Here is a 13,938-nt window from a genome sequence, read left to right as displayed (position 1 = left end):
ATGAGCTGTCTTAGAGTGACTGGTCCTGGAGGGGAAATTCTGGGCTGGGATGAACTCTGCTGGGGCTGGAGGAAGGGGGACAGTCAGTAGGGAAAGGTGACAGGTGCAAATGTTAGGCCAGCAACATAAGGTTCACGTATTGTGAAAGCATGTCACCTGGAAAGTTGTAACCTGGTCACAGCTTCTTCAGACAAGGTGGGTGCAGGTGGCACCGAGGTGGGGGATCTCTGCCTCACTCTCCTGGTGAGGTGGACCTCCCGGGGTGTTCATAACTTCCTTCTAAGGGAATTGTGAGGAATTTGCCATTTGAATGCCTGGAGGGAAGGCACTAATTCTTCCCCTCCTAAGGGAACCTGAATGGATCTCGGCGGCAGGTCCCCACACTGGGCAGAGCTAAGGAAATTAGATTCATCTTCCATCTTACTTTGATGTCCTTGTTGTTGGCAACAAGTGCAGCAGAAATCTTCACAAATCTTAGATGCAGAAATTTCCTGGACTTCTTTAGGTAGAGACTGTGATATGTACCTTTTATATAAACTTAAAAGGAATCCAACACACAGGAGGTGGTCAGTAAATACTTAATGAATTGAACTCAATAAGAATACACATCTCAGAAGTTATTCAACTTGCTAATAGTGTGCAGAGATGATCTCTTTCTTTCTTTCCTCAGGTTTTGCCACTCTTTCAAGTGGAAAATGACTTCCTTTGAATTAATTATCTTTACAGCTTTGCACAAAACCACTGCCCAACATCCTTCTAAGATGCCAGTGTGGGATTCCTATGAACTATCTAGAATATCCATTGCTTCATGCCTACCCTGTGCCTCTGGAGCTAAATCATGGAGGGCTGCGCCATAATGGAAGTCTTTATGCCCCTACTCCAGCATACACCTGTGTGATCCATTCCTCTTTGCTCTTCCTTTACACACTGCAGTATCTGATGGCACAATCGCCAAATTCTGCTTCATGTCTATCTGTGCCCTCATGGTACTGATATATTATGAAGGTGGTGAGGAATGTACAGTCAAAAGACCGTAGCAGGGCAACCTGATTTACAAGATAACATTTGTAGAATCAAATCGTTCTAAAAGCTTCCAGGAGGAAAGGGGGCAAAAGGCATACCGCCACCACCCAAATAAAACAATAAAACAGGAAAAGGAACATTACATGGACATAGAATTTCTGAGCACGTTGTTCCTGAGATGCTTCATCCATGAGGCAGGACTGAAATATTTTTATTTTCTTTCTTTCTTCCTTCCTTTCTTTCTTTTCCCTTTTTTTTTTAAAGTAGGCTCCACGACCCTGAAATCAAGACCTGAGCTGAGATCTAGAGTCGAATGCTTAACCAACTGAGCCACCAGGTGCCTCAACACTAAACTATTTTAAATGGAAATAAATGCATATGGGAATCATTACATATTAGTAAAGTCTGTTTTTTACCCTCCAAAGAACTTTCTCAAACACATCAACATAATTCCCCTAAAAGGCATTTTGAATATTTTAAGAAAAAGAGTCTTCCCGGTTCTGACTCCTCAGCTTGCTTCCACATTGTGTCCCCTTTAGTAGACCAGGCCGCCTGGGGACAGGGGCGGGTAAGGGAGGCCGGAGAGTTTGAGGTCTTGAAGAAAGCTAGGGTAAAGTAGGAAACCAGGAAATGTGATTAACTCACACCTCTGCTCACAATAGTCTACCTCCTTGTTCTCCAACATGTTTTGTTCTTGAGAATTCTGCACAGTACTTTCATCCCAGGAAATTCTGCGGGAGGCGTGGTGCCAACCTCTACGCTTTGCTAGTTAATTTATAGAAAGAAATTTCATAGCCTAGAGACAGGAGTATTTCTTGTTCTTATTTCTTGTTCTATTCCACAAGTAAAATCGAATTCACTGAACTACTCCCAGACATTTTTGAAATCTGAAATAGTTTTAAAGCATGTACTACCTGGTGATTGTGGCCTTAAGTCAGAGGAAAAGTACAGAACCAACAATTAAACTTGAGACAGACTCTTCAAACTTAGTTTTACCCCTCTTGCTTTATTTCCTGAGGATGAGAATGTAACTCACTGTGAATTTATCTGGGGAAAAGACCAATATTTTTACAACATAATTTATAATCACGGAAAACATGTGAGTCCACTGGACATAAAGACATTTTGATAATAATAAATATTTTAACTTTCTAGTAATTTCTACATTGTTTGGTAAGATGTGGGGATGTGAATGACAAGGTCTTTAGCTTATGTTTATTTTATTTTTTTTAAAGATTTATTTATTTATTTGAGAGAGCGAGAATGGGAGAGAGAGAGCACATGAGAGGGGGGAGGGTCAGAGGGAGAAGCAGGCTCCTCGCTGAGCAGGGAGCCCGATGCGGGACTCGATCCCGGGACTCCGGGATCATGACCTGAGCCGAAGGCAGTCGCCCAACCAACTGAGCCACCCAGGCGCCCTTAGCTTATGTTTATAATCTAAGGCCTCCACGGTCTCAACCATAGGTGGTTGAGTAACCTTGAGAAACTTAAACTGTCTTAGCCTGAGTGCCCTCATTAAAGTGGAAATATTAATATTGCTTGTGTTGAAGGTTGCATGAAACTATGCATACGCACCTCTCAGCACAGTGTCTGGCGCAGGCCAGTTCTCAGCAAAGGTTGGCTCTTAGTGTGATTTTTCTTTCTACGGTAAGCCAGGGAAGGAGAGGACGAAGGACCCAAGGCTGAGTAGGAAAGATGGTGGGCTGCAGGTTGTGGGGGGAGAGGAATCAGGAGATAAGAAGCAGCCTGGGGCAGTGGCGGGGGGGGGCTGCTTTCACCACTTCCCAGCATCTATTACAGGTTTGGATTTTGTAAGGTCCGCCAGCCGAGGTAATGTTTGAACCCTTCAGAGCACAGTGGCAATGGGCGTCTCAGAAAATAATTAACTCCATGTGATTATCTTATTTGTGGATGTGTTTCCTCTCAGGTAAGTCAATAACATCTCGGGATTGGGACACCCAGTTTTCTGGGCACTGCTGGCAACCCAGTCCCAAAAATGGAACATAAGGAAGTGGTCCTTCTACTTCTTTTATTTCTGAAATCAGGTAAGACAAAGGATTTTTTAAAATTTTAGTTAAAATGTTTTTCTTAGCAATGTCCTAAAAATAGATCACATGATGGCTTTCTGTGCAGCTTGTTTAATTTAGTTTTTGGTTCACGAGCATCCCAAATCAAAATCTACATGTATGATTGAAAAATTCTTTGAGGGGGCGCCTGGGTGGCTCAGTCGGTTAAATGCCTGCCTTCAGCACGGGTCATGATGCCAGGGTCCTGGGATCGAGTCCTGCATCAGGCTCCCTGCTCGGCGCGAGTCTGCTTCTCCCTCTCCCTCTCCTCCTTCCCCCTGCTTGTGTTCCCTCTCCCTCTCTCTCTCTCAAATAAATAAATAAAATCTTTAAAAAATATATAAATATTTTAAAAAAAGAAAAATTCTTTAAGAATTGAGCTTAATTTCCCCATGCATGCTAAAGCCCAGCGGGCAGGGGAAATGATGAATGACTTTTTATATTGACAAGATTGCTCGCCAGCGATGGTTGTTGTATTGAAACAATAGCCTGCGTAGCCAGCAGCCCAAAAAGTTGTTGGCGCCCTTGCCTGGCTCTCAGTTCCATTAACTGAGACCATTTTTGTTAATGTGTCGTATTCTCTTCACTTTCAAATGTAAGCAGTGAAATACTTCTTTGTGTTTTCTGACCAGTCTGTGGGGGTGCCTGCCTGCTGAGGCTTGACATGAGCCTTCCATATGTCTAGGATTTGCTCCTTATGCCTGGAGAAACCACGCGTGTCAGTTTGCCAAATGAAGTATGCATGTAGGAATTCCATAAACCTTCACATAGTGCTTGAGAGAAGCCAGGCACATTTTTATACGTGTGTGTGTGTGTGTCCTTAGATAATACTTGCTTATTTAGCTGATGCAGTAGGTAGGGTAGTATATTCATCCCCATTTTACAGAGGAGGAAATCCATACTTAGGAAAATGAGGTTATTTCTCTTTTGACCAAACTCCCAAATCCAGGAAGTGAAGAAACCAGAATTTAACCCAAGACTTTTCTAGGAGGAATCTGGTGCTCTTCTCGCTTTTTAGCTTTGTTTAAACTTCCTTTAAAATATTCTAAGCATGTCCTTAAAGTTTTTTTTTTTTGACAGTTTTATCGAAATATAATTCACATACAATTTACCCATTTCAAGCATACAGTGCGGTGGTTTGCAGAGTTGTGCAACCATCACCACAATACATTTTTGAACATCTCCATTACCCCAGGAAGAAATTCCACATCCCTTAGCTGTCACCCCCAAACCCCCTCCCCCCACCTCCATCCCTGCCTAGCTCCTGGCAATCACCAATCTACTTTCTGTTTCTGATTTGTCTCTTTTGGACATTTCTTCTAAATGGAGTCATACATGATGCTGGTAGTTCTTCCCATAAACAATGTATGGATACTTGAAATTCAATTTATGAATTGCCAGATAAAATTTTGTAAGCTGTACTTTAAATTAGAGTTAGATATGTTTGAAGTCAGTGGAGCCATTTAAAGAAATACCAAAGAAAATACAGAACGGAAGATTGCACAGAGATTTCTGTGGGAAATGGTGGTGTGTGGGGGCGCAGGTATGCGTATTCTATGTTAGCTTATGGACAATGGGATTGGAACGCCAGGAGCTGACTCAGTGGCTCACACCAGGATGGGGGAGCAAACTCTTCTGCAATAGGATTAACATAGGTTTTCGCCAACCTTGTGGGGAGACTTTCATAAGCTCTTTTTGAAAGGAAGGCGTTTACTCTCTGTTTCTGTGGACGCATTTCATCTTTCCAGGGCACAAACGTGACTGGGGAGAGGGAAAAAAATATCTTTTTACAGCTGTTCTTCATAGTTCCATAAACCACTAAGTCTTTTTTTTTTTCAAACACATGAGCATGGGTGTAAATATACACACCACAGTGATAAAAAAAATAAACCCACATTATTAATGTAATACATATGTTTTGGAGCAACATACAACTACATTTGGCCTCAAATATAAAAATACTTTTCTTTTTTTTAAAGATTTTATTTACTTATTTGAGAAAGAGAGAAAAAGAAAGCGTGAGCAGGGGGGAGTTGGAGGGGGAGAAGCAGACTCTCCACTGAGCAGGGAGCCCAATTCAGGGCTCGATCCCAGGACCCCAGGATCATGACCTGAGCCAAACGTAGACGCTTAACCGACTGAGCCACCCAGGTGCCCTAAAAATAATTTCTTACTAAAAGGGTGTGTTTAATATTTCTTGGTCAACCAATACATTGTACGACAACCCACTGCCACAGAGCCCTAAAGCTGAAGAAAAGAAAATAATGCGGGAGAACTTTTCAAGCACAAAAGAAAAAAATGTATTCTCTTTTGGGATATTTCTTTGGGACATCAGCTCCTAAGGTGGTCTCAACAGCTTTTTGCTGTGAAATATAATAACATAATCAAAGGTAACTTAATTAAAGAGTGATACAAATGGAAATTTTCTTGTCTTGGTATAATTTATACCCCAGCCGGCTCAACTTTCTAAGAACTCTTCTTAAAGTCTAATTTGAGTCTTTATAGGATACGCTTTCCAGAGTTACTATTTGCCGTGGTTTTTTTTTTTTTTTTTTTTTTTACTATTTTACGTATGTATGTATGTATATATTTGACAGAGAGAGAGACAGAGAGAGAGAGCACAAGCAGGGGAGGGGCAGAGGCAGAGGGAGATGCAGGCCCCCCGCTGAGCAGGGAGCCTGATGCTGGACTCCATCCCAGGACCCTGGGATCATGACCTGAGCCGAAGGCAGATGCTTAACCAACTGAGCCACCCAAGTGCCCCCCGTGTTTGTTTTTTAAATCACATCCTGTTCTATAGAATTTACCCAAGCACACCTCTCCTTGGAAATAAGAGTTCAAATCGGGAGAAATACAGGATGAAGGAACGGACCTGGGTCTAAAACCTCTCCTTCTCCATAATCCTTTGAAGCCTTTTTCTAGTGCTTTCTGGTACCTTAAGTTTAAATTACATCAGCCAACTTCCTGTTCAAGAGCCACCTTCCAGTTTGGAGGGAGGACAAATTGGGGGAGGACAGAGAGCAGAGGGAGGGGAGCATGGCCTCCAGAAGATGACCCATCTCCATCTTTAGAATGCATCGGCTCTGTGCCCCATGTGTTCGCAGGTGGGCAGGGAGGGCCTTTCTGAGAATGTGGGGCTGACCCCCAGTGATCCTTCCTACTGGATAATTTTCATGAGTATCTAAACATGCTCCAGAATGTCTTATCTTTAAAAAAATTCTGTGACAGCACAAGCTGTCTGGGAAGAGCTCCTTTCACAGCTAGGCTCCTGAAGACCTGTCTTCTCATGTGGGTGCACGACTTCTCCTGGTCACTCTTCAACCCACTCAGCCTGGCTTTGGTCCCTGCCCCTCCCCTGGAGGTGGTCAAGGCTGCCATGTTGCCTAATCCCATGTAGGCAAACTTTAGGCAGCTTAGCTGTCTTCATTTCATTAACCTCTTCTGGGCCTCTCACCCTGGGAGAATCATTAGGATTCCACACCAAAAACAGGGAGGCCACCATCTCCAGGCCTGGAGTAGAGCCGTCAAAGTCAGCTCGGGTGCTGCCTGGGGCCTCGGAACAGAGAACACTCCTTGTAGTAGCTCCTGTGGGAACACTCTCTGCCCTAGCAAGGGGCAGAGCAACCCTCGGACAGATTCTTTGACTCCGATTTTAGCTCCCAGAAAAATCAAGGCCAGTATTTATCCCGGGCTCTGCTTTTTTTTTTTTTATCATTTCCTCAGAAATGCCAGACACATTGTGGAAGAAAATGATTTCTCCTATTTAATTCATAGTGAGCTGTCACCATACGAAGCCCAGTTTAAGAATGATCTTGGATAGTAGTTGAGAGTGAGTTCAGGTCTTATTTATTAAAATCATCAACTCACCAACATTTTTATATCTCGTGGTGGAACCCTTCAGAGAATGTCGCATCAGCCTAAGTAACAGTCACAACCAAAGCTTATGCTGTTGGCAATCAAGTAATGGCCTCCAAGTCAGGTTTACAGCCAGGGGATGGACAAATCAACATCAGTAATTGCTAACACGGGGGTGCTGGGTATCCAAATGTTCCTGTTCTATCATGGCATGGCAATCCATAGCAAATAAATCCAATTTATTCTCATTTAAGGTTTCATGGCCGTTAAAGTAGTAACAGAAGTTGTTAAAGAATTCTAATCTATCATCAATCTATCAATCTATCAATCCACTTGCTCTTTTAATATAATGCAACCTAATAGTGGAAACATTTTCCTGCCTCAACATTTTTTACTCGTGACACCTGTTCTGCTTTCCAAGAAGACAGCAAGTTTTATGTGATTGGTGCACAGCAAATAAAGGATTACAAAGAGCTGATGACTGAACAGTGGTGCTGACGAATCTTACCCGGTTATCCCACTTTCGTCTTCTGTTTGCAGGTCGCGGAGACCCCCTGGATGACTATGTGAACACGCAGGGGGCTTCGGTGCTCAGCCTCACTAAGAAGCAGCTCTCAGCAGGAAGCGTAGAGGAGTGCGCAGTGAAATGTGAGGAGGAAACAGAATTCATTTGCAGGTATTCTCTTGGTGGTTGCTCACTGGCAGAAAGGTTGACATTTGAGACACTATTATTTTGATAACGAGGAGTTTGCTCCGGGATTTATTAACAAAAACAGGACTTAAGAGGCACGAGGCATTTCATGGGATTGGAGTTTGGAATCTGTGTTTGCTCCCTGGATCAGGAAGCCATACGAACATGTCCTTGTTAGAGTTTATTCGTGTCCCCTTTAGAAAAAATGCCCCCAAAGGATGTTACTTTTATACATGACATCACCAGCTACCATTCTGAGCTCTAGTTTTTGACATCATCATCATCAGTAAATATTTAATGAGGATCCTGTGACTGGAAGTGTCCCAGCCTAAGGAACAAAGAAGCAGAGATGCAGTGATCCAACATATATGATATATATGATCTCTATCCGTTTATGACAGATCTTTGTATAGTTGCAAGATCCAGTGCTTGCCTTTTTGTATCTGTGGTGCAGTCACAGAAGCTGGATAAATGTAAAAATTTTTAAAAAATACATTCGAGTCGAGGTGTTGATAAGTGACATAATCAATGTGTGCTCTATAAAGATTCAGAGGAAAGAACAATTCCTAACGGTTGAGAGGGCTGGAGAAAGCCTGGGGAGGAGGAGGCACTGAGCAGGGCTTTGAAGGATGAGTGAAAGGTACTGACAAGGCAGGAGGCATTCTGGGCCCAGGGAGCCACGTGGCCCTGTGAACAGGACCGAATGGACCACATCGGTGACGGAAGGGCTCATGGAGGAGATGGGGCTGCAAAGACAGTCATGGGTGGCTTTGAATGCCAGACTGGATGTCCACAGCAGGACCAGGGGGATGGGCAAGGTGGAATGAGGTGAAGGGAGAGGAGATGACATGTAGAGGCTAAAGTCAAGGGGACTTTAGAGGAAGGGGAAATTCTGGGAGTCCAGAAGTCACATAGACCGTCTTGGGAAGGGGTTCAAAGCAATCAGAGTTGTTTCTTTCCAACACAAAAGCAAATATTCTAGCATGTAAGCGAAGAAAGAGCAAAGTAGTCACAATAGAAAGAGAGAACATTTGGAGGAGGAGAAGGTTAAGGGGGGAAGGGAACAAGAGGAACCACCTGTTGAGGCATCCTTTTCCAGCACTTCCTTGACACTAGGCCAAGTTTAATGGGAAGTAACCATTCTGAACTCCTTGACCCATCAAGAGATACAGTTATCTTTTGAGTCTCTTGATTATTAACAAGAGTTTACTTTCCTTAAATAGGGGAAATCATTTTTTGGGGGGGGGTTTCCTGATTTTCTTCTGCAGGTCATTCCAATTTCACAGTAAAGAGCAACAATGTGTGATCATGGCTGAAAACAGCAAGTCTTCTATTGTCTTCAGGATGAGAGACGTGGTTTTATTCGAAAAGAGAAGTGCGTACAATGCTTTCTTCTTCTTCCTTCACCCGGCCCCCTCCTTCTTTTCTTCCCCACCGTTCCCCTTCTCCTCCCTTCCCCACCTCCTCTTCTATCTCTGTAGCTTATCGGGCCAGAGAACCGAGGCACTATCATGCAACGAAATTGAATTCAGACTCAGGGTAAGATTTGGTCACTAATCCCATTGGTCAAGTTGAGCATATGACTTCACCTTTTAGATTTCATTTTTCTTGATTTAAAAAGGAAGGAGTTGGACTGAAAATCATGTCTACCTCTAGAGCCCGGAAAATAAGTCAATATTTTATTTTATTTTTGAGGAGAGGGGAATCTAAGCATTCCTTAATGATCTTGGCTTTTAGGCTGTGGGGACCATGGTCCCTGGGCCCCAGCTTCTGGACTGAAGCCTGCAGAAAAGGAAAAACTGAGGTGTCTTAAATCCTCAGTAACATTTGGATACAGACAAAATCCTTACGTTCATTTTTTAACATTTCCAATGTTTTTCGGTCATGCTCTCGATTTCCCTCAGACTCGGAAATGTGATCTTTTGAAAACGCGCAAGAGCTGCAGTTCCTTTTCCATAGTTTCCTTGAAAATTCTGGATCAATATTCCCATTGTTTAGGATAACAGATGGCCTAGATTCCTATGGAAATTGTATGCCTTTTTCGAGATGCAAAATTCCATTAAGTATGTCTGAAGATTTAAGCGAATATATGACCCTTTAAAAACAACCCTTGTAGTCTGTTGTTGGCTGGGATCGGGACCATTTATAGTAACAATGTGGCTCTCCAAATATTCTGTATCACGGGTGTTAAAGAAACATCCTCCTTCACTTGTTCTTCACAATAACCTGCAACATTCTCTCTAGTCCCAGCACAAAACTCTAAATATGTAAATATGTTTTTTTGAAGTATTTCTTTAGGTTAGGATTATTTCTATGCATCGGTTCATCTTCTGAGGTTGAATTAGCTGTGTACCTGCCATACTCCTTTTCTTATCACTGCTTACCCCTAACTCTTGAGGTTAAAGTGCAGAGCAAACCTGAAGTTTATCTGTTGAAGTTATTCGTTTTTACAAATAGTAAAGGATGAGTTATATAGGGTTACCTACTAGATTAAAAAAGGGGGGGGCTGCTGTGATTTTCCCTGCAAAATGCTAACATTTAAATAAATCATTTGTAAATTGTTAACCAGAAAGAAGAAGGGGGTGACCGCTAGGCTTCGTTTGAACAGTCGAATAGTTGCTTGTTTTCAAGGTGATGGAAAGGAGCAAAAGGTTATATAAACTCTGGTGGGTACATACAAACAAAAGAGAGGTAAAAAGTCAAAAGTCAGGCAGTCTGCAGCTCTTGTTTCTTTACTGTAGCTCATCGACCCACTGCTAAATTACCTGCCTGGGCTTTTCTGGGAATACTCAGTGTCAGATCACATCTACATCTGCCCCTGGCCAGCACAGTCATTGCCGCCACCAAGGTCTAAGTGGTCACCGTCACTGGTCACAGGGACCGTGGCCTGGCCAGTGACGGGCTGTGACTTCCCTGCTTGAAACTCCTTGTGCCCTTAGGATAAAATCCAGATACTTACCTGAAAGCTACCAGGGCCGGTGTTATTTAAGCCCACCCCATTTGCTTGGTTCACCAGGCTTTTCTACATTGGGCTTGTTTCTGTCCCTCCCACATACCAGGCTCACACCCTGCTGCCGAGGCTCCTCTTTTGTTCTCACGTCTCACGTCTCAACTCAAGCATCATCACCTTATTTGAAATGCCTCCCCTCACCCCTGGGCCTCCAAAGTACCTTGAATTTACACTTCTGATCAGTGTAATATGTCTACTGTAAGAATCGCTCTCAGTGAAGACACATTTGCAGTCTTTATAAATAGTCTTGGGTTTAAAAGCATCTGTTTGCTATTGGTGTGTTAAAAGAACCTTCCCCAGATAATTGATCGATTAATTAAAAAACTTGGCTAGGGTGGGAAATCATGAAGGATGACATACACATACCTTCAGTATTTTATATTTTCAAGGAAAACGCAATTTACATCGGCACCTTTTGATGTAGAGTAGAGGCTTCTTTCTTTGAATATGGGGCTACCAACAGCAGTTACCTGGTGCATTCCTTGCATAAGCTATCCTCTAAGCACATTGTCTAGGAGAATTGGTTTCCTTCTCTTTGAAGTGGAGCAAGGTCTAGAGACATCTATTAATCTGACTGTAAAATATCTTTATATTTTTAGGGTTTCCCACCCAAAATTCTACAGCCAACCGTATGAGTAGACTACCCTCAGTGGGCTTGATAGCCTTTTAAAAAACTATTCAAGTCTTTCAAGTCCTTAAAAGCATCCATCTTGGTTTTTTTTAAAGCAGTGTTTTTCACATTCATCTCTCAGTTTAGATCATCTTTAATCAAATATAGCTGAATAAAAAGTTTTGACGATGAAAATAGTTGACTCTTATAAACATAAACCCCGCCTGGTGGGGACAGAATTGGGGGGCACACTGGAAAGTGACCCGCCAGCCCCAGGTGCCCACCTCACCACATGTGGGACACAGGCGGGCATCTGACCATGTGTTTTTATAAACAGCTTGGAGCCTCTTGGCTAACCAGTGAGTTGGCTAAGTGGAGGCTAGATGAGAGGGTCTACTGTCCACATTTAAGATGTATAACTCTGTTTGGCAGTTTTTCATATTCAAAACACCAGGAGCCTCAAAAAAAAAAAAAGTGGCTTGGATCTCTTTCTACCTCTGAGAAGTTCTGCTTCCCCCACTACCCGAAAAGCCCCTGTCCCTCTTCCCCGTCACTCTGTCCTCATGCTATTTATTTTCTCTGTTACGTATTTCCTTGCGAGGTTACTTCATTTCATACTGTGTGACCTCGACTACTTTCTGTAACCAGCCCCCTGAGTCCACTAGAACGTAAGCTCCATGATGGTAGGGACTCCATTCTAGACTCCATGTGCCTCCAGCACCCAGCACGGTACCTGGGACAGAGGGGGGTTGTAGCTTTGAATAAATAAACCAAGGCACCAAATGGCTCAGTGAACTGCAGCTTTTACACAGATGGGAGATGCAAGTCTGTCTTTTCGGAGGTTGGGAAAACGGTGTCTCCTATGCGAGTCCTTTGAACATGACTGAGGAGTGCAAAGCTTCTTCGTGGTGTTTCTTGTGGAGGGCTTGCCCACTGTGTGGACCCCCCTTCAGTCTATCTTTCAGAGTGCAAGACTGGAAATGGGAGGACCTACAGGGGGACGATGTCCAAAACGAAGAATGGTGTTGCCTGTCAGAAATGGAGTGACACTTTTCCGCACAAACCTAAGTAAGACTTTCATCTCCGTATTTACCTATGATACTTAGAATGATCATACCATTACCTCTCAGTCAAGCCAGACGATGTGAATAAGCAGGTACGGGGAGAGCTTTGTTGATGTCGAGGTAGACCGGTTCAGTTATTTATAGCACAAAAGCAGCAAATGGTTGCTTTGCATTTGCTCTTGTGTATATATCCCGTTGTGGAAGACCAAGGATGTGGAAGGATGCTTGGTGAAAAAGAGCAATAAAGCCATAAATGCCAGGGGGAGTGTGAGAAAAGAGCAAAGATGATCATGTTTAGGGCTGAATGAGCCTAAATCAAACATACCAAGTCCGAACCCTCACCACTTGCTCGCCTCAACATGGTGGAGCAAAGGAGCAAATAGAATATAAATGAAAACCTCGTAACTTGCCTACTAATTATTTTAGTGTCATTCCTTTTGTGCTTCCCACAGGATGGCATTAGGTGGCATTAACAGTAACAATCCTCACCCATTCTCAGTGACGATGCTTATCAAGTAGGAATTTACTGTCTGCTACCCTCTCCCTCCTCAAACTGCCTTTATTATATCTCTATGAGATGGGCAGATAAAATATTCCCAAGACATACGGCTTATAGAGAAAAAAATGATTAAACCAAATGGCCAAATCAGGGAGTGCCAGGGGCTTTAGAGATAGTCTAGGCCATCTCCACCCGCGCAGAGGAGGACATTGAGGCCCTGGGAGTTGCACTTTACCAAAAATAGGTGCAGAGAAGCACAGAAACGAAATCTGCCATTTAGATTCTAAGTCTCGGGGTTCGATCAAATTTTCATCTCTACACAGAAACTCATTTCTAGAATCGGAAGTGAGCTTAACTCTACGCACCCCCACACATCTGGAATGAGACAGACGGATTTTAACTTGAGATGCTACTTATTAGGTGTTTGCCCCGAGGCAAGATATATTATGTTTCACATTGGGCCTCAATTTTTTCGTCCATAAAATAGGGATAATAAGACCTTCCCGAGAGGGGTTTTACTAAGGCTAAATGAGAGAATGTGTAGAAAGATTTCGGTATCTCCTAGTGCAGAGTTCACACAGACAGAACTGCAGTAACCACAACTACTTTTTCAGGGAGAAGGGCAACTGACAAAAGCAGGTGTTTGGAAGGAATCGAGAAGTTGGCAGGCTTTTGAGGCCTTTGCATTTCTAGTGACTGTGCATAAAAACACTCTGGCTCTACTTTTAAGACTCGGCTGTCAATATAGTAATAATGGTAATATTAGCTTCTGTAGGGAAACAGCCTCCCAGCAGAGAATTGGAAATCAGACAACGGAGCTGAAATGCACGAACCCCATGGGAATAGCCTCTCATTCTGCCTTCCTAATAACAGACTGATTTTTAAATTACATTTGACCCTTGAACAACACGGGATTAGGGCCGCTGACCCCCTGTGCTGTTGAAAATCCATATATTAAGTTTTGACTCCTCCAAAACTTAACTACTAATAGCCTACTGTTGACTGGCAGCCTCTCCGAGAGCATAACCGGTCAATGAACGTGTATTTTGTATGGTTCATGTATTACATGCTGTGTTCTTAGGATGAAGTAAACTAGAGAAAATCCAATGTTCCTAAGAAA

The 13,938-nt window shown here is 43.0% G+C and overlaps 1 protein-coding gene across 1 annotated transcript in view; it reads left to right on the top strand.

The window, feature by feature from the left end:
- Positions 1–2,944: 2,944 nt before the first annotated feature.
- PLG (plasminogen) overlaps positions 2,945–13,938 on the top strand; it is a 39,402-nt gene continuing 28,408 nt past the window's right edge. Inside the window, exons 1-4 of the mRNA XM_025861587.2 lie at positions 2,945–3,068; positions 7,485–7,620; positions 8,904–9,010; positions 12,209–12,323. Coding sequence (XP_025717372.1) covers positions 3,020–3,068; positions 7,485–7,620; positions 8,904–9,010; positions 12,209–12,323 — 407 coding nt within the window. The 5' untranslated portion in view covers positions 2,945–3,019. The remainder of the gene's footprint in view (positions 3,069–7,484; positions 7,621–8,903; positions 9,011–12,208; positions 12,324–13,938) is intronic.

This window comes from Callorhinus ursinus, unplaced genomic scaffold, assembly GCF_003265705.2.
Source record: "Callorhinus ursinus isolate GAN/ISIS: 27379988/994484 unplaced genomic scaffold, GSC_fseal_2.0 scaffold6, whole genome shotgun sequence".
NCBI lineage: Eukaryota > Metazoa > Chordata > Mammalia > Carnivora > Otariidae > Callorhinus > Callorhinus ursinus.
This window is presented reverse-complemented; position numbering and strand designations above follow the sequence as displayed.